Source organism: Leptonychotes weddellii, chromosome 4, assembly GCF_054177405.1.
Source record: "Leptonychotes weddellii isolate Sample4059 chromosome 4, ASM5417740v2, whole genome shotgun sequence".
NCBI lineage: Eukaryota > Metazoa > Chordata > Mammalia > Carnivora > Phocidae > Leptonychotes > Leptonychotes weddellii.
In genome coordinates, this window is record NC_138372.1 from 127,021,498 (window position 1) to 127,042,968 (window position 21,471).

The 21,471-nt window shown below is 39.5% G+C and overlaps 1 protein-coding gene across 2 annotated transcripts in view; it reads left to right on the plus strand.

Moving 5' to 3' along the window:
- The first annotated feature begins 1,876 nt into the window (after positions 1-1,876).
- The window catches only part of CPNE3 (copine 3), a 48,858-nt gene continuing 29,263 nt past the window's right edge, over positions 1,877-21,471 (plus strand). For both annotated transcript variants that reach the window (XM_031024886.2, XM_081816215.1), the window contains exons 1-5: positions 1,877-2,012; positions 15,397-15,534; positions 15,812-15,991; positions 17,795-17,869; positions 19,269-19,340. In XM_031024886.2, the coding sequence (XP_030880746.1) occupies positions 15,403-15,534; positions 15,812-15,991; positions 17,795-17,869; positions 19,269-19,340 (459 nt within the window). In that variant the 5' untranslated portion in view covers positions 1,877-2,012; positions 15,397-15,402. The remainder of the gene's footprint in view (positions 2,013-15,396; positions 15,535-15,811; positions 15,992-17,794; positions 17,870-19,268; positions 19,341-21,471) is intronic.

The following is a 21,471-nucleotide window of genomic DNA, read 5'->3' on the forward strand; positions in this document are numbered from 1 at the left end:
GTCCCAACATGGGGCTCGATCCCAGGACCCTGAGATCATGACTTGAGCTGAAGGCATATTGGGTACTAAAAATATAAAAATATAAAAAATATAAAACCATTCCCTTGTCTCTATTTCTTTCCCTATTTTAGTAGAGCCAAAAGTCAGGAAGGTTAGGTATGGATATGGATATGTATTCTTGAAATTTTGAAACTTGCAACTAAATTAGTGGTATCTGAGGACATTCACTTAAATGTAAAATCAGGATCAAAAGTAAAACAAAAAGTTGTTTTTACAACCTTCAGTAAAAACAAAATAAAGCCCTTCTCTTCCTTCTCCCCACTGTCCTCCAACCACAAAAGTCTTGTTTCTGTCCCTGCAATTTGCTAAGTCTCTTTCTGTCTTTGTCTATCATTTCCCTGATCTCAGATCTTTGCATGACTTGCTCTTTTTTTTTTTTTGACTTGCTCTTTTTTATTTTTCAGGTTTCAATCAAATATCACTGCCTTAGAGAGATTTTCCCTCTAAAAAACCTCCCGTTTGGGGCACCTAGCTGGCTCAGTCGGTAGAGCACATGACTCTTGATCTAAGGGTTGTGAGTTTGAGCCCCATGGTGAGAATAGAGATTACTTAAAAATAAAATCTTAGAAACAAAACAAAACAAAAACCTCCCATTATCCCCAAGGCCCTCCCTATCACATTACCCTGTATTACTTTCCTCGTGGTACTTATGACTATCTGAAATCATCTCATTTGTTTTTAATAACTTATTATTTGTTCTCCTAGGATAGAAACTTCTGTCACTAGTTAATCACAAGTCTAGAAGAATGCTTGGCACATAGTAGGCACCCAGAAGGTGTTCAATAAATAAATGAATGAATCTTCACTTGCACTGATATAATTATTTAGAAGTGTTTTGTTTGCATTTTTTGGATTAAAAGTCTTTTTTTTTTTTTTTTTTACTTAGGAAAGTCCTCACTTGTTTCATTTTCCATGGTCTTCTGCAATTTATTTTTTTAAGATTTTATTTATTTATTTGAGAGAGAGATAGTGACAGAGAGCAGGAGCAGGGGGGAAAGGGAGAAGCAGGTTCCCTGCTGTGGAGCTCTATCCCAGGACCCCAGGATCATGACCTGATCCGAAGGCAGACACTTAACCTACTGAGCCACCCAGGTGCCCCTGTCTTGTGCAATTAAAAAATATATATATCTTTTGCCCATTTTTCTTATTTTTTAAAAATCAATTTATACTTTAGATACTAACCCTTTAATATCAGCGTTGTGGCAAATATTTTTACTCATGTGTTTGCCTATTGATTTTGTCCCTGTTTTCCTTGGGCAGAAGTTCTCAATTTCTAGTAGTCAAATGTAGCAATATTTTCCGTAGTAGTTTGTTTTGTAGGCAGCATCAAGTAGCCGTCAAGCAGGATGCTTTGAAATTCGTTTACTTAGAATTTGTGACTTCAGGCAAGTAGAATAATACTCAGCTACCAAATTTCAAGTTACTCAATCACAGTTTTCTCATTTGCGAAATGGGGTTAATGGCACTAACTACGTCACAAAATTGTGAGAATTAAATGAGATTCGGATGTAAAATGAGTCAGGTAGTGTGCACACTGAAAACGCTTTAAATAAGAATGGTTAGGAGTTTGCATTTCACTACCCTCATGATGATTTTTTCCTGGTTTCAGATAGTATAAATTTTCTCAAATATTTTAATTCCTTTATCCTTCTGAAATTTATTTTTGTGCACCAAGCAACTCATTTTAATGTCTAAAATCAGCTTGGGGCTTTCCATAAGCAAGACATCTCCTAAAGAGTCTTGAAGCATCAGTCTCCTCTCTAGGTGCAGATCCTAGTCAGTACTGGGCGGTCCATGGCCGTAGTGGGCGGAGCTGCACCGTAGCCCCTCCCCGCCCCGCCCCTCTGCCCATTCGGCCTCAGGTTCCTGTGAGTCCCCGCGCCCGGGCTACCCTGTGGACTCTGGCTACCTGGTCTCCACCCCTACCTGATTTACACCACTGAGAGCGGGATGTGAGTGCGGGCTTCTCTCTGCTTCGGGGCGGGTGTAGCGGGGCCCCAGCAACCCACAGATCCCCCGGGGGAGGAAGAGAGCCCTCGCGGGGACCGTTCAGGCCCGCAGGCTCCGCGCGGCCCTCGCGCTGGAAGTGCACCCTGGGCTCAGTGCGGCGGGGGATCGGCCGCGGCGCTCAGAGGACTCTCGAGCCTCAGCGTGCGAGGTCTGCGGCCTGGGGAGGCCCGGGGCTAGCCATCGCCTTCCGGAGAAGCCAGAGTTCGGGGCTCAGCTCTGGGCCTCGAGGAGCCTCCTGGGCCTTGCGTTCGTGCACCTGGGCAAGCGGTGCCCAGATCGCCAGCCTACCCCAGCGAGGAGGGTCGGGCCTGCGGCCCAGGGGAGGGTGACACGCTTGGAAAAATCCGCAGCGCCCAGTGGGGTGAGGGACTGGGTCAGGGTTCCACGCTTTGAATCGAATGCCGGGAGGAACAGGGCACTCTTCAGAGCAGCCGGGGGTTCCAGGAGAAGCTGCTAGATGGGGTGGGAAAAGCTAACTCTTGATTTCATAGTAGAGCAGAAGGTTGTGAGACAGGGTGTCTTAAGAGCTCCTGTTCCGGCTCCGGCTCCCATATTCTTCTGTCTAGTGTTTTGGGCTCACTACAACCAGGGACGTGGAGGAAGTGCAGTTGCATTGGTTTTGCAGTGCCAGAATCTATGGGAGACCGAGCACATAGACCATTAACGTTGCGCTTGGTTGGTGATCCACAGTTTCTGCTTACCTTTGGTGTTATCTTTTTGTGGCTGCCTCAATAAATTAAACAAAGAATCAGAAGGAATGCGGGATTGAATATAGCGATTTTTGGTTACAGTGACCCATAAACACTGTACTAGAAAATTTTTGTATATGTTGGCTCATTAAATGCTCACAACCACAAACTTAGGTGGTATTGTTATTCTGTTTCATACACGGAACTCAGATTAAATAATTTACCAAACTACACAAGTGCTAAATAGTAGTATTGGAGTTGGAATTCAGGTCTCTGTATGATTTCAGAGCACAGGCTTTATGGCTTAATGTAAAGAACATTTCTGCTTGGGGGGCGCCTGGGTGGCTCAGTTGGTTAAGCGACTGCCTTCGGCTCAGGTCATGATCCTGGAGTCCGGGATTGAGTCCCGCATCGGTCTCCCTGCTCGGCGGGGAGTCTGCTTCTCCCTCTGACCCTCCCCCCTCTCATGTGCTTTCTCTCTCTCATTCTCTCTCTCTCAAATAAATAAATAAAATCTTTAAAAAAAAAAAGAACATTTCTGCTTGGGATAAGACAGATAACTGGGTTTCAAGTCTGTGCTTTGACGTTCGTTAGCTGTGTGACCTTGGGCAGGTTACTTAACCTTTTAGGGCCTGTTTCTGCATTTGTAAAATAGAGATAAAATACATCCTATGTCATAGGGTTTTTATGTGAATTAAATAAGATCATATTTGTAATTCACTTAACAAAGTGCCTGGCACATAGTGGTAAGCTACGTACAGCTACGTATATCTTGCTGTTGTCATTAACTGGGGTCAGCAAACTCCAGCTCTGAGTGCAGCCAGCCAGAGCCAAATAAAACTTGTGTAGGCACGGAGCATAGGTAGAGAGAAGCAGGAAAGGATAAGAAAGGAGAACTGAGAACAGATGACATATATGATGGCAATTATAGTGAAACCAAGAGATTAATCTGTGGTACCCAGGGCCACTTTTTTGCCTTTCTGAGATATTTTTTTAAAGGCAGTTCTTTTTGGCTGATGTTTTGGAAAAATGCATCCCACTCTGGGTTGAAAATATTCAAAGAAAGCAAATTTTGGGGCCTGGACCATGTGGAGACTCTCTGGATGTGAGGGGGAGCTGAATTTCAACCCTCCCCAGACTAAAAGGTACCCAGCACAAACTGCACAATGAAGTGTGCAGTTTGTTCTCTTTCAGGATATCCTTGCTCAGATCTAGCCCCTGAAGAATGGAGAGGGAGAGGAGTTTTCAGGATGGGGGAAACAAAAGGATTCTTTGCCTTTTTAAGGGTGTGTAATGACTGGACACCTCTCCTAATTTCAGTTAAAACTGTAAACACTTTATAGACAATGGTCTTGATTTCCACATAAATTTAAGGCACCTTAAGTTTATACATATTCAAATATTTTTTTATATACTCTTTCCAATGCTATCAATGCAGTCCTGAATATTTCCTTTGCAGCATCTGTTCAGATACACAGTTTACACTGTATCCTAGCTCCTGTCAATTCTTGGTATAGCTTTAGACATAGTTTTCCTTGTCCTCCATCTCTCTGTACCATTGCTGTGCTTTTTTTTCTACTATTGTTAGAGTTTTCTTTTCTCCTTTTTCAAAATTTTTTTTTAGTCAGTGATTTATTATGCTAGAAAGTATGCCTATCAGCAAAATTGAGAAAGTTAGTGTTGGATATGAAATATGACTAAATACCATTTTGACCTTCAAAGATCTGTAATGAGCCACCACTGATCATCAAAAGCATAATCTATGAGGTAGCTCTTTTAGCAAGGATCAGTGACACCATCTGTTGGTGGTACTCAACAAGTTTGAGGAGCCCAGACTTGGACATTCCTTGGACATTCCACTATTGCCTTTACCCTACAGGTTAGCTTCCTTCCCACCAATGTTTTTCCTTCGTGTTCTTATTTATATTATAAGGATTGCTAGTATGGTTAAAAGCCAACAAACAATTAGGTAGAGTATGTGGTTGAAGATTTGTTGAAAGATTGGCTGAGAAGGAGATTTAAATGAGCACCTAAAAGTATCATAGATTTTATTTAACTATATTACTTAAGTTTCTGATATAATCAAAACCAGTCGTTATATATACATTTGGTAAGATGATGATAACTACATTTAAGTTGATTATGCTAGCTTAAATTTGAAGAAGGTAGTAGAAGAATATTGGGATTCTTTTGAAGTGTATTCTTTTAGTATATAACAGTTTACAAGTGGGCAATCTTTTTTTTGCAATCATATTTTTTAAAAAACATTAAAATCAGTGTATTACTGGCCAAATTTACCAACATAAATTAGATGGATAGCATATTAATACAGTTTTCCCCGAAAACTAGAAGGAAATATTACATATTCATTTTAGCAAATCATTTTGAAATGTCCTCTTACCAAGTGGTTGTATTATGTCTGGTTCCTGTGAAAATTACCAAAGCACAGCATGGTTGCAATATGCATTTTCATCAGGCTACTTCAGTTTTCTGAGCTGTAGTTTACTATTCCTCTAAGGTGGTAGTACATGTTAAAATAGATATCTGCAACTGTAAAGAGGAACTTGTTGGACACATTTTCATCTGTTTAGGGATCAGGATTATTTAAAAAGAAGTGAAAATCAAAGCAAGTATTTCCTGATTGTGTTGTCAAGATAAGCTTATAAAATATCTAGAGGTGTACCCCACCTTCAATACTTCTCACTCTCCTCCCCTGCTTAATTTTTTTCTTTAGCACTTTTAACACCTAAGCATACTACATATTTTACTAACTTATCAGCCATCAGAACTTCTCACCTGTCCCTGCTATCCAACTGTGCCGAACTCAAAAAGCATGCTTCCTAAAACTCGGCTCCCCTCCTTTTCTTCTTAGCTGGGCATGTACAATATTTAGTTGGGCATAGTAGGTAGGTACCACGCCTAACATGGGGCTTGAACTCATGACCCTGAGGTCAAGAGTCCAGTGCTCTACTGATTGATCCAGCCAGGTGCGCCCCCCTCCCGCTTACTTTATCTTTTTTATTGTCTTTTTCCCTATAATGTAATCTTCAGGAGGGCAGGTTGTTTGTTTTGTTCATTCTTCTCCCAACACCTCAGAACAGGACCTGGCACACAGTAGATACTCTATAAATAGGTGTTGAGTGAATGAATAGTATTATTAAACTGTTTGTGGTTGGGAAATAAAAGGGGGTTGCCAGAAAGTTAAAACCAGTTGAAATTTATGTGCTAAGTAACCATAAACGGAATATTCTTGAAATCAGGAAATGTATAAACACTTCAAAAGTCCTTGCTCAACATATAAAATTTGATTATTTTTTTAAAGATTTTATTTTTAGGTAATCTCTATACCTAACTTGGGACTTGAACTCACAACCCCAAGATCAAGAGTCGCATGTTCTACCAACTGAGCCAGCCAGGCGCCCCTGCTCAACGTGCAAACTTAAATCTTGAGAATGAAGTAGTTGTAGTTGTTCCAGCTTTAAACTGAAAGAGTTTTTTGTGTTATTGTTCACCATGAACTGGAAAGCAGCACAAAGTGACAAAATGTGAAATGCCCAACTAAATATTGTACATGCCCAGCTAAGAAGAAAAGGAGGGGAGCCGAGTTTTAGGAAGCATGCTTTTTGAGTTCGGCACAGTTGGATAGCAGGGACAGGTGAGAAGTTCTGATGGCTGGCCCAAAATCTAGGAGATTCCAGAAGGTGGGGAGTTCTTAAAGCGTTCTGAACACCAAGGGACATCAGCCTCAGCAGGTTGATGTGCCTTTATATAATACCCAAACTGCCCTCATATCACTGAGCCCTTAGAATTTTAACATTTTTCAACTGAGCATCCTGGAATTTTCTGCTAGGGGATGTAGCTCTGATTTTTATCAATGCCATTTTTGGTAAAAGATGATTCACTTTGTAGATACTTACTTTGTAGCTAATTTTGCCAAGATGCGTGTTTCCTAAAGTGAGGCAATATTAAGATGTTGCAACTGCTTCTAACTTTTATTAACACCTCACTCAGTGCATCTACTATGAACTGTTCATTTGATAGGCTTGACAATATAATCAGTGACATTTCCAAAATGTGTATAAAGCAGCCGTTGGGATTAGTAAAGCAGTCTAACCTGAAACACATGTGAAGTAAACTCTATAGCCTGCTATGAATCATAGAACAGATCAATAGAATCTTAGGAATTTTCTAGAGAAATCAAGGAAGGGGCCTTAGTTAACTGCTCACTTTGTAGGAATAAGGACAGGGTAAAACTGCACATACTTTCTGTGTTTAAAGTAAGAGTAAGGGAGGCCTGGGTGGCTCTTTCGGTTAAGCATCTGCCTTCGGCTCAGGTCTTGATCCCAGGGTCCCCAGGACCCTGGGATGGAGTCCCTCATGGGCTCCTTGCTCAGCTGGGGGCCTGCTTTCCCTTTGCCTGCCATGCTCTCTGTCTCTGTCTCTCTCTCTCTGACAAATAAATAAATAAAATCTTTAAAAAAAAATAAAATAAGAGTAATACAAAAATATATCTTTTCCCAGTTCTGCATGTTCAGGTATCAGCCATAGCATTGCTATCTAGATTTTATTCAGGATTATTCAAGAATCTGGAAATTAATTTAAAAAAAATGGTGGTCAAAAGCTGATTCCTTTTGCTGCTGTGATAGGAGCTGGGAGTTAAATAATGTGAGATTCCACGGATGGTAGTAAAACTCACTTCCTTATTATGCTGCATGTACCTAATAGATTGGGCCTGGTGTTTTGTTTGTTGATATACAATACTTTTTCAAGTCATCTGGGGATAGAGAATTTAATAACGATTTCAAGCAAAGGTACCTAACTGGTGGGAAAGTATCTAAATATATATTTTTTCAGCTACAGCTTTTTCAGTAGTGGGAGATGGAAGCTGAATTTGGAAAATTTTATTCTTTCCTTCCATTTCTCTTTTTGGTTCTTATACATTTTCTGCTATTTTCTACTTTTTAAATTTTTCTACTCCTTTAGTACCACTTCCTAACAAGCTCTGTATTCACTGTAATTAAATTAGTCATAGAACATTAACTAGAAGAGGCTTTAGAAGTTACTTAAAGTGATTGGCTCAACTCTTAGAATTAACCGTTGAAAAACCTGAGGCCTAGAGCAGTTACAGCCCTTGGAGCATGTGTGGCAGGACTGACACAGAACTACCCTCCATTTTTTCCCACTCCTGGTCCAGTGACCCTTCCTGTTGGTCCCTTTTTCACATTAAAAAGAAAACGTGCCCTTTTCTCTGTTTATGTGCTCTAATGCCTGGCCTATTCTAATTGTCTATCCCCATTTCTAGTATTCCATTGCAGGGATTAAAAAAAAATGTGGTCATCTCTTCCTTCCTCCCTCCCTCCCTCCCTCCTCCCTCCTTTCCTTCCTTCTTTCTTTCCTTCCTTCCTTCCTTTCTCTCTCTCTCTCTCTTTCTTTCTCTTAGACTTTATTTTTTGACAGAGAGAGAGTGAGAGAGCACAAGCAGAGGGAGCAGTAGAGGGAGAGGGAGCCTGACCAGGGAGCCTGACACAGGGCTCAATCCCTGGACCCTGAGGGCGGACTCAGACACTTAACGGACTGAGCCACCCAGGCGCCCTAACGGCATCACTTTCTTAATAAATACAATGCAAGCTTACTGTACATTCCTTTAATGTAAGTTTTTCCCTGGATATTAAGTGTGGTATATTCCTGAGAATTAATGTTGCTGCCTTCAGAAAGCACTGAGATCCTGTGTCCCCCATGTAGATCTGTATATGTAGAGACTCTAGCAAGAAGAAAATGCTTTCTTAGCCTTAAGTAATTCACAATGTAATGGGCTGTCTGAAGAGGAACTGCTGTGATGTAAATACAAACCATTCCAGTTCTTCTACATTGGGCCATTACTGTTTATTCTGGTTATCTTTGTTCAAGAAAGATAATTATAGTTGTAGCCTAAAAATTAATCTTCTATGATTTTATAAGATCATATTCATTAATTTGTGTCAGGCTGAATATTTACATTTGCTATACTAACTAAAAGCTATAGGGAAATTAATTAAAGAATATTGCTGTTATACTAAGTAATGATTAATTATAGGCTTTAGAGCTCTGAGGGCATTTGGCATGATAGGAAGCAAATCTGGGTTCTTGTCCTGGCCTTGCTACTTATTAGTTTGTTTATCTTGGGCAAGTAATTTAAATGTGGCAACGTGAATATGAATTCTTTTATAATGGAGTATAGTTTTAATCCTTGGTAAAAATAGAAATCTGTAGATTTCTTCTCTAGCTCTGAGGGCACTTTGATTGCTTCCTGTCTGCACCACACAGTTTTATATTGTTTGTGTTTTTTCCATGTATACGTGGATAGCTAGGTATTTTGCTTTTGCTTTGCATTCTTCCCCCACCCCGTACAGAACACTTAGAAGATACTCAGTAAATAATTGTTGAATGAATGGATCTCCCCAATATGATTATAATGAGTTCCAAGGTCTTCTGTTGCTGTATCATGTCCCCATACCTTTAGCATGATAATGGGTACACAATAACCTCTTAATGTAAACACTTGTTGATTTGACCCGGGACCTCCAGGTAGTGGCAGCTTTTAAATTGACTGCCATATTACCCTTCCCCCACTTTTTTGAGGGAGGTTGAGGGGGACATTTTTACTGTTCTGCGCCACACAATTTGAGAAACGCTGCATGGGGTGTGTCCTGCTGATGTTGCTGGGCCCTATTCCAGCTGCCCCAAAGTTACCCTGCTTGCTCTCAGTGGAGGTCATGCAGGATGCACTATGGATAGCAGTCAGTGAATCATGGTATTAGAACCAGAAGGAACCTTTGAGAACTTTGTAATGTTGCCAACCTCCTCATTTAGTAGCTAAAGAGTGAAGTTTACCAAAGACATCGGTGGCTGGGCACTGACTTCTCCCTCCCAGTTGTTCTACAAGGAATAATGACTCACTGACACTGGCTCTGCCTCCCTCCCCCATGTGCCAACTATGCAGTGGCTCAGGTAAACAGACTGTACTGAGAGGATTTAGGGAAATTAGCACTTATCTATAAGAAAAGCTGCCTGCTTGGCAAATTAATTTTGTGTAAATCCCAGACGTTCTTTTATTATTTTTCTAAGAAGTTCTTTATAACCAAGGATGAGAAAGGTGCATTATGTCTTACTATTGAATAAGAAGCCACTGATGCTGAGACTACCAATTAAAATATTTGAGTAGTTCATAAAATAATAATTGCTACAATTCATAGAATATCTAAAAATGGCTGAGTGCCCTACAGACCTACAATTGTCAGGTAATTTTTTTATCCCTATTTTATAGATGAGAAAATTGAGATTCAGACAGATAAATTGGTAAAGCTGACACACCCAGATAAATAATGAGAAGGAAATTTGAACCAAGCCTCCTGACTCCAAAGTTACTGCTGTTTCAGACTTGAAAAACCTGTGCCAGACATCGTGCTTCAGGATGCAGAGGAAGCAGTAAAACACGGGTCCCTGTCCTCAGCACGTAGGCGTTAGAAAGGGTGTGAGCCGCACATGCGTAAGTAACAGTAGTGGACAAGTAACGATAGTGTCAGTACCATAACTGCTACGGGGGTATCAGCAACAGCTTTATGGAGAGTGTCATTTGAAATGGATCTGGAAAAACTTAGATGGGCAGGCTAGAGGCAGAAGTAGACAGAGCCATGAATTCCAGGTATAGCTAAGTGGACTAGGGTAGGCCCTGGATAGCCAGTAATGATTTTTTTTTTAATTTATTTTATTTTATTTTTTAATTTTTATTTTTTAAAGGTTTTATTTATTTATTTGACAGAGAGAGAGTGAGAGAGCACAAGCAGGGAGAGTGGCAGAGAGAGAGGAAGAAGCAGGCTGGGGCTGGATCCCAGGACCCCGAGATCACCACCGGAGCCAAAGGCAGACGCCCAACCGGCTGAGCCACCCAGGCGTCCCTTATTTTATTTTTTAAAAGATTTTATTTATTTATTTGAGAGAGAGAGCGAGCACAAACAGGGGGTGCGGGGAAGGGACAACGGGAGAGGGAGAAGCAGACTCCTCACTGAGCAGGGAGCCCAATGCAGGGCTTGATCCCAGGACCCTGGGATCATGACCTAAGTGGAAGGCAGACACTTAACCAACTGAGCCACCCAGGGGCCTGGATTTTTTTTTTTTTAAATCAGAAGTGATAAAATCATGATATGAATGGAGAGAGAATGGCAGTGGGAGTGCCCATCTGGAGACCATTAAGTAGGCAGGCAGGCAGGGCTACAGAAGACCTGAAGTAGTTGTGACCATGGGTATAGAGATAGTTCTACACCTCCACAGTTGAGAGAGATTTAAATTGTACTAGGGAGAATCTCTTCTACTGAGTAGATCTAAGGAGTACCTCTAAGGGAAGATGGGAAAAGAGAAAGCATACAAGAGTTAAGAATTTTCAGCTAGGGCATAGGAGTGACCATATGCTTTAAATTTCATAAAATTCAATGATTAGGTCTTATTTTTTAATTCCTTTGAACTGTGTTATATAATGTTGGTTCAGGAAAATTAGGGTTACTGGGAGAATGGTTGATAGGTTTAGTATTTCCAGTGTTCTTTGCGTTTTAGAAACCAGACAATGCTCCAATAAATAATCTGTGTCGTAAGAAGCTATTGTCCACTCCTAGAGGCTCTTTCTGTCTTTTCTATCATCCTGCTTTTTGGGTAGTAAAATACATAGAATCACTCTTTAGTTGTACAGACACATTCCTCTGCCTGGTCACTTATGCCAGCCAAATCTCCTATTTTCCATACTCAAAGGGTATAAAACATTTGCTTTGTTTTCTTCCATCATAAAAGAATACCCTATTGCTCTTTTTAAAATTGTATATCATGTGCTGGATGATGACACCGAAAGGAAATGAAAAGAGCATCATGGTGAATGTTGCTGTTAATAAGGTTCCAGACCTGATTATTTATGTAATTTCTTCCATTTGTTATTCAGCCATAATGAGTTTCTAGAAGAAAAACGAGGCTGCATTCCGAGTTGTTTTCATGGGGGGATGCTGTTAATAGAGGAAATTCGTGTCCTAACAGCAATGTAGTAATGTAACTGTGAACAATTTACTAAATAATCAGGTGTGTCTGGCATGTTGTTTTGTAGCTCTTGTATGAGCATTGTTAGGGAAAAAAAAAAAAATAATGCTTCTCTGACGTGTTGTGTCTCCTTGCTATGAGACTGACTTCACACATAAATATGGTGCATTTTCTGTTGAATTCTCCCCATCCTTGGAACTTTGAGGGCTTTCTGCTGGCTGGTAGACAATTCTTTACATGTTCTTCAGGAGCTTTAGGAATCCTTACTCATTCTAGGGGCGCCTGGGTGGCTCAGTCGTTAAGCGTGTGCCTTCAGCTCAGGTCATGATCTCAGGGTCCTGGGATCGAGCCCCGTGTCGGGCTCCCTGCTCAGCGGGAAGCCTGCTTCTCCCTCTCCCACTCCCCCTGCTTGTGTTCCCTCTCTCGCTGTGTCTCTCTCTGTCAAATAAATAAAATCTTAAAAAAAAAAAAAGAAATCTTTATTCTAAATCTGTTCACGGTACTGCATTATCCTGGGTACAGCTGATATACAACTTGTAAGACTTAAACTACCTTATGCAAAAGAAAAAAAATATACAACTAACATTTATTCCATAGATTCTATGTTAGATATGAAAAGCAAGATGCCCAGCACATGCCTGATTTGTAAGTTTACTTACAGTATCTCCATTTTCACTGATCAGGAAATCCAGGCTCAAAAAGTAATTTATTTGCGGTCACACAGCTATCACCAGATGCAGGATTCAACCCAGGTATTATTCCAAATTTACTCCAAATTTGTTCTTGTTCCTATATTATAGTTATCTGTTACTATTAGTGCAGCAGGAGTTCAAATGACTTGGTGTAGGACTTGTTGTAGGTTGGAATAATTAGAGAAATCATCATGGAATAGACTAGTAAAAAAAAAAAAAAAGAAAGAAAGAAACATGGGATACATGGGAGAAGATCAGACCTGGAGGCAGGTAGTCCTAAAATAATATAATAGTAATAAACAACTTTGGAACACTTACTATGTACTAGGCACTGTTTAAATATATTCACCCATTTAGTCCTCACAACAACTGTATAAGAAAGGGACGGTTATTTATTTTCATTTTGCAGATGAGGAAACTGAGGGGCTATAGGGAGGTTGACTCTCACCTGAGGTCACACATTAAGTCAGTGTGGGATCCAGATGAGAACTCATTTGTTTGATTCCAGAGCCTATCATATGGGGCGATGAAAAGAAGGGGCAAAGACCTGAGCTGAGATCAAGAGTCGGACACTTAACTGACTGAGCCACCCAGGTGCCCCGACACAAGTGACATTTAAAAATAAGCCATTTCGGGGCGCCTGGGTGGCTCAGTTGGTTAAGCGACTGCCTTCAGCTCAGGTCATGATCCTGGAGTCCCAGGATCGAGTTTCGCATCGGGCTCCCTGCTCGGCGGGGAGTCTGCTTCTCCCTCTGACCCTCCCCCCTCTTGTGCTCTCTCTCTCTCATTTTCTCTCTCAAATAAATAAATAAAATCTTTAAAAAAATAAATAAATAAAAATAAGCCATTTCATCCTATTATCCCCAGTTTGAGAACTTTCAGTAACATCTTCTTATCCACCCCCTGAGTCCTTCAGCCTGGCTCTCAGGACACCAAACTTGACCCTCTTCCTGTCCAGCGTGGTTTCCCCCAACGTGGATGCTCACTTCTGTGACACATGATGATGAGGTGTCCTCACTGTGCCTTCTAATGTCTTGATTCTTTTCTACCTCTGTGCTGTCTCTCTCTCTTCACCTAATGGAATCCTTCAAAGCCCAGGGAATGTCAATCTCATCCACACTCTTGGTACTGTTAATTCTCCTCTGTCTACTTCAGTGATTTCTCCTTGATCTTTTTATCTTTGGCACATATTGTCAGCACTGTGTATTTTGGCACTTAATAATTTTGACAATGTAAGGTGGCAAAACAAAGACATCTGAATTTATAGTAGGTTTAGTTTTACAAAATACCTGGGTAGGGTATTTAGTAGGCAAATTGGGAATTTGTGAATTTTGTTTCTTATTAAGGAATAATTCTGCTTTTAAAAGGAATTTCTAGCTACTAAGAGTATGAAACCGACCTCATTATTTCACAAATACTAAATGCTGGTCTTGATTTTTGACACACATTGAGGATTGCTACGATTTTTAGAGTCCGTTAGAATAATTAAAGAGTTTCCATGAGACATGAGTTGTTTTTGACATTGCCAAAGGGCTCTTCTCATAGTAATTCTTAACATTTCAGACCTGATTAGGCATTTTGTACAGCACAGATATCCTGTTTAAATATAACAGGATGATGAGTGGATTTGTTCCTGTTGTCCCAGAATTTCAGCTGGTCTCAAAGTGGAGGTCAAGGGCATTAAATACTCCATATTCTAAGGATGTCACCAGCAGCTCTAGGGGAGGAGTTATCTTCTTACCTCCAGAACCTGTCCTACCATCATCAGCCTCCACTGCACTCTAGACAGCTGGCTAAGTGAACTTTCAGCCGAGGAATGAAATGCCTGTGTCCTCTTCTTGGTGACACCTGCAGTCCCTTTCTTTCCCTGGGTTCAGGGAGGAAAGCAACTCACCCTCAATGCATCATCAGCTCTCAAGGCCAGCTCCCAAGTACTCCACCCTGACCCCAGTCATCTTCATATATTGGTTGGAGCTGGAGCGAGGAGGGGTGTGTGAAAGTTAGGCTAACTGTGGTATTTCTTAGCAAGTCTTGGGGAAACATGAGCCATGCCTATTCGTTGGATGCTCTCTGTGGAAGACTGGGTTTGCCAACCTTGTCTACACATTGGAATCATCCAAGGAGCTGATGCCCAGGTTGTACCCTAAACCAGTTAAATCTCTTTGTGTGGGACTCCAGCCTCAGTGGTTTTGAAAATTCTGCAGGTGATTCCAGTAAGCAGCCAAGATTGAGAATCACTGCTGTAAAATGTATGGGGATGGGGTGGGGAAAGGAGCGGGTATTTGAGGTCTTTTATTCCCCAGACAAATTTTTTTTTTAAAGATTTTATTTTTAAATAATCTCTGCACCCAGTGTGGGGCTCAAACCAACAACCCGAGACCAAGAGTCTCATGCTGCACCAACTGAGCCAGCCAGGTGATCCCGAAATTCTTTGAAAATAAAATATCTCACTCAGGATCTTGTTAAATAAACAAATACAAATGAAATAAAGGTTGTAGTTTGATTCATTTTGTTTTTCAGCTAAATATTGTGTTTACCTGTATGTGAAAGATCAAGATTATATTTGGACTTTTTCTGAATGGCAAAACTTATAGTAAAGTGAAAAGAAGATTAATATGTCTTATTGGCCATTTTAAAAGCTGCATTTTATTGTCATACAATAAATGAGTTTCATCCCAGCAAGAGAATCTGACCAAAGCAACATCACTGGGATGGGCTAATAGCCATCTGAATTGCCAGGAGGCACATATTAACAGTCTTATTCTAGCAAGCTTACTCCGGGATCCTATTCTGACAGTTTGTCCTAAGAATTCAGCTATTTCACTGGGAATGTATGTACTTCTTAAAGGCACCATTTCATTAGCATCCTCATTTCCTTGGTTTTCTCACAGCTCGATATGGCTGCCCAATGCGTTACGAAGGTGGAGCTGAATGTTTCCTGTGACAATCTTTTGGATATGGATGTAGGGTCAAAGTCGGACCCTTTATGTGTGTTATTTTTGAATACGAGCGGTCAGCAGTGGTATGAGGTAATGTTAAATACTGTAGGTGAAAAGCAATCTGAATTGCTCTTTTGATAATGTGAAGCCCTTATTACAACCGTTAAAAATAATGAAAACATCTCATCTGTTAATGCAGTTTTTTGGGGCAAGTTTTTCCTTGATTGTGGAATTTTTCATCTACATATAAAAACTTTCTTTAGCTATCTGTTATGCTTATATTTAGTTACCTGTAGTACATGAAGATGCTAAAATGTTAAGTGCACTTTGATCTGAAGAAACTTTTTGTTTTTGGGGGTGAGTATAGGTTGATCGCACAGAAAGGATTAAGAATTGTTTGAATCCCACATTTTCCAAGACATTTGTTATTGATTACTACTTTGAAGTGGTTCAGAAATTGAAATTTGGGATTTATGACATTGACAACAAAACCGTCCAGCTGAATGATGATGATTTCTTAGGAGAATTTGAATGTACCCTTGGACAGGTGAGTATAATTAGCTATTGCAGTATATTGTGTCTAAATTTTAACCAGAGAATTGGGCATTTTTTATAAGTGCTCATTAGTTTAATTTTTAGGGTTGAAAAGTATATAATCACTTTATAGACCTGTTTCATACATTAGTATGTTTGGTTTGAACATTATAGAATTTATCTTATTTTTCCTAAGGGCAGGGACCGTGTGTTTTTGGCAGAGCCCATTAATTCTTTTGAGTTACGGGTGTTTCATTTGACACTTCAGTAAATAACACCATTGCTCTAGCTGCTTTGTGTACTATTTACAGATTTCAGTACAATTTTGTTCTTTTTAAAAATTTTTTTTTAAAGATTTTATTTACCAATTTATTTGAGAGAGAAGGTGTTGGGAGGGGCAGATGGGGAGGGAGAAGGACAAGCAGACTTTGCACTGAGTGCAGACTCTGAGATCATGACCTGAGCCTAAACCAAGAATCAGAGGCTTAACAGACTGAGCCACCCAAGCGCCCCTACAATTTTGTTCTTATGTTTAAGTCATAAATACTTTCAAAGTAACAGCAACTTCTCTGATGTTCTAACTAACGTGACTGATCCCTCTAGATCCCCGATGGCCCAACACTGTCCCTTTACCTGGCTTGCTCTTCTTCAACCTTGGGTATATCGGTGTAAGCCTTCCTCCCCAAGTAAGCCTCCTCTGACCCCCTTGAGTAGTTTGGGGTGCCACCCTGTGCTCACCCTGGTACTCTCTACTGCTTCTACCTTATCGTCCACCATCCATCCATAGTTGCTTAATTATCTGTCTTTCCTATATGACAGATTTGATCAGGGTAGAGGTGTATCTGTAGGCTCACCATTTTGCTTCTATCTGAGTCTGACTTCTAAAGAGAAATCATGGGGTGCCTGAGTGACTCAGTTGGTTGTAAGATTCTTAATTTTGGCTCAGGTTGTGATCTCAGGGTCCTGAGATCCCACTCAGCAGGGAGTCTGCTCGTCCCTCTTTCTGTGCTCTCCCCTCACCCCACCACGTGTTCCTCTCTCAAATAAATAAATAAACAAAATCTTAAAAAAAATTTAAGAGAGATCATGACCATTTGTAATAGAGCTGGAAAGGCCTCAGGAGGGAAGAGTCATTGTTTTTCAGCGGGTGACATTGCTTAGATTTGTTTATTTTTCCGTGTATTGTTTGGAGATCTTGGTATTTCCTATGTCTCAAGGACAATATGAAGCTGAAGCTGATCAGTTTTCTAAAACTTTGATGAATAGTATCAAAGAGAAAATTAAACAAGTATTGATTTTTTTTGGAAAAAAAATCACGTGTAGCTAAATTATAATGAATTTGATAGAGGTATCTATTTGAGAGTACTTAGGTCTACTATATTAATCAAAATGATATTTTGTGGGGGTTATATATTCAAGTTATGTGTCAGTTGAAAAACTGAATCCCATGTATTGAGTTCTGAGGCCCACCTCTTACCTACAGGGTTTTCAGCTCAGTGATTGGTATATGTGAAGAGAACCTGTCGCTCTTTTTCCATTACAGGGAAAAGTTAAACTTTGAAGAAATTGATAAAGAAACTAGTAGTTGGGGAGATTGTATCTGCCAGGACTGGCCCTAGGAAATCTTTTCCAGTGGGTTTTAAATATGTAGATGTGTTTTATAATCTCTAAATCTTTAAGGCATGGACTTAATATTTCCATTTCTAATGACTTAAGTTGACTTAACTTTATACTCAACTCTTTTTGAAATCATTCAGCTTAAAAATTCACATACTGAAGTGAAATAGCTCTTTGTATCACTTTCCAATTTTAACAGATTGTTTCCAGCAAGAAGCTAACTCGACCCCTGGTGCTTAAAAACGGCAGACCTGCGGGGAAAGGGAGCATTACGGTAACAATAAGATATTTGTCTTTTGCCTGAAAAGATTTAGCATAATAGGACATGCTGAAACTGTGCGTATCAGACAAATACTCTATAGCCATGCTTTGTCATTTGATCCTGAATGTTGCTTTTCATTTGTACTTGCCTTATAATGATCACAAATGGGAAATATGTTGGGTCAAAAAGAAGGAGAAAAATGCAGTATGGGAATTCCTTCTTTGAGTCTTTTAAGTTGCTCATGGAATCAGGTGCAGCTTGGTGATGCTTGCCTCTCCCCCATGGAAGTGTAAATCCCCAAGTTAGAGAGAAATGACTTAATCATCTGAATGGATTAATTTGACCATCTACTAAGCAAACATAGTTCCCCCAATAGGACAGAAACTGCATAATGGATTTCATCCCAAATGGATCTTATATTATGCCATGCCCAGAGAACCTCTCAACTCTTTTTTTTTTAAGTTTTTATTTAGTTATTTAAGTAATCTCCATACCCAGTGTGGGGCTCGAACTCATGACCCCAAGATCAAGAGTCGTATGCTCTTCCAACTGAGCCATCCAGGCACCCCTGAACCTCTCAACTCTTAACCATCTTTTTTGTGCTTGCGCTCTCCTGCCCATCCTCCCACTCAGATTTTTCTATTGCTAATTACTGGTCCTAGGCAAATGAATATATGCTTTATACTGTTTTAGATTTCAAATTACATAATGTTGCACTTTAAATAAGTATCTTTAAATAATAGGATGAAATAATTATCTTCTAGAGTTTCTGTCCAGGTTATCACTGCCTGGAGCAGTAGTTTCTAACTTTAGCTCTGTCTGAGAATGGAAGGCTGGCTCCCTCATGTTTGAGGGTTATTGTCATTATGAGAGCATTTCCCTAAGCAACTGTTTTGCTTTAGTTTAAAGAATGTTAAGTGTCTTTGGGGTGTTGACTTATGTGAGACAGAACATTATAGTAGTTAGCTCTATTGCTCTTGGGGGTCATGATAGCCTGGAATTTGCTTTTAACTATAGTAAGTTTTTCAGTGACATTGGATGAAAAATGTTGATCTCATATTTCAATTTAAAGTGTTCTCTAGGTATGATTTACTCACACTTCAGGTAGGGTCATGCAGTCTTCCGGGGCTTTGATTTTTCACTGGAATGGGGAAGATCCAGTTTGGGCAACAACATTCGAAAAACGAGTTGCATAATACAGATTTGGCATATTTAGGGAAAATATTTTGTACACATAAAAGAAATAATGATCAATTTTTCTGAGTGGTACTTTTTTCTTATTAAAGATTTAAAAATTCATTTATATTAGTACCAATTGTATCTATTATCAGATAACAGAATAAATCAGTACTTCTGAGTTTATCAGAACCCCTAAAACATATTGTCTTTCACTTACCTTATCTCCTCATAGATTTCAGCTGAAGAAATAAAGGATAACAGAGTGGTCTTGTTTGAAATGGAGGCAAGAAAACTCGACAATAAGGTGGGTAGTTGGCACATTTCCACAAGGTTATCCTGTTTTGCCTCACATTGATTCCTTTTTGAAAAAAATAATAATGCAATTAGTGTTATGAACTCTATCATCTGAGCATCACTTAGAGTATTTAGTTACTTCCAAATTCTGCTTTCTATGTATGTTTAAGCAGAAGCCATTTTCTTTTACCTCTTTCCTCTAGATATTATCAAAAGGCTTGTCCAGATTAAAATAGGAGTTATTAAGAGCATTAATGTTTTTGTAAAAGGCATTTGAGAGAGTGTTGTTGGATTACCTTAAGGAAAGAAATAGAAATTCCATGCTCTACTGGATTTTTCTCTTTGCTTCCAAAAGTCGATGTTTATTTTTAATGAAGAATGAGTACAGTACATAATAACAGAACAACTTAGTATATAGCATGAATTAGAATAATTCTTTGAGTGATTTTATACTTAATCACATGAACTAGTCAGTATTTTTTTTTATCATTTTCATTTACCTTACAATTTAGTTTGCAAACATGTTAGACTAGTAGCCAGGGACTATTTTTATTTTGGAAAAATTTAAACATACAAAAATAAAATAGTCTTTAAAAAACCGTGCATGTCCCCATCATCCATCTTCAACACTTACAACTTATGGCTAATTTTGTTTCATCACCACCCCTATCTACCTTCTCTCCTCGCAGACATCATGTCATTTCATCTGTAAATATTTTGGTGTATCTCCAAAGATTCTTTTTTTTGTTGTTTTTTAAGCGATAGAAGTTTATTAAGCAAGGATACAGAAAAAGCTCTCAGGAGTGAGAGGGGTCCCAACAGGGTTGCTCTCCAAAGATGCTTTTTTTTTTTTTTTTAGATTTTATTTATTTGACAGAGAGAGACACAGCGAGAGAGGGAACACAAGCAGGGGGAGTGGGAGAGGGAGAAGCAGGCTTCCTGCAGAGCAGGAAGCCCGATGCGGGGCTCGATCCCAGGACCCTGGGATCATGACCTGAGCCAAAGGCAGACGCTTAACGACTGAGCCACCCAGGCGCCCCTCCAAAGATTCTTTTAACAGTATAATTGTTTGGTATGTTTCAAGTCTTTTTTAATCCGTAAATTTCCCCCTTTCTTTTACTTCCTTCCTCCCTCTCTCCTTTGTTTCCTTTCATCCCATCCATCCATCCGTCCATCATGGAACTTACTCTATAAAGAAATGGACTTTGTCCTATAGAAGTTGTAACACTGCATATACCTGATTAAATACTTGTGGTGTCATTTAAAATGTTCCTCTCTCCACCTTTATTTCCTGATTTCTATAAGCTGGTAACTGAATCTAGAGGAATGTTCTGATGGTATTTTGAATTGTTGGTAAGGCAGTTTCATAGGTGGTGGCATGTGATTCCATCAGGAGGCTCACATTGTTGAGTTCTGTCTTTTTGGGACGTCAGTGAACATTGATGATAATTCTACTACCTAGATATGTTATTTTATTAAGAGTCTGTTAAATAGATTCTCATGCTATCATTGCTTCATTTATTAATGAGGATACTTCTATAGAGATAAGTATTCTTACCCATGTTAGGTATTTATTTATTCTGAGGTATGATTGTACAGGAAGCAATTTAAAATGTATGATTTTTTTCCTTCATATATACCATTTCACAGAATAAGTTGGTTCCCTATCATCCTCTAAATGTGACAATGAGGGGGTTTTTTTTGTTTGTTGTTTTTTATTTTTAGTATTGCTATGAACTCTTTATCAGTGAACTCCTGTTGATGCTTAAATTATCTTAACTTTGGCCTGTGGGAACCTCTTTAAGTTTGTTCCTGAAATCAGTTGGCAAATCTCCAGGAGTCTTTGGATAGCTTCCTTGCTCTGTGGCATGACAAGATGTTCCAAGCTTATTTTATCTAATTTCTGCCCCAGACTGGCAGATTAAAAAGAGCCTGATTATATTTTAGTGGAAATTGTTATCTAGAGACCAGTCTGGTGCTAGGGGTGCTTATTGTCGATTATTGCCACTTACTGTTTCCAAGGCTTTTTAGTAGACAATTATAGGAAAGACTGTTTTGTTTTTTTAAAGAAAAACTAAATCATAAATTTATACAACTATTTCCAGTTCAGATATAGAATTACAGGGCCTTACTTCTTTAAT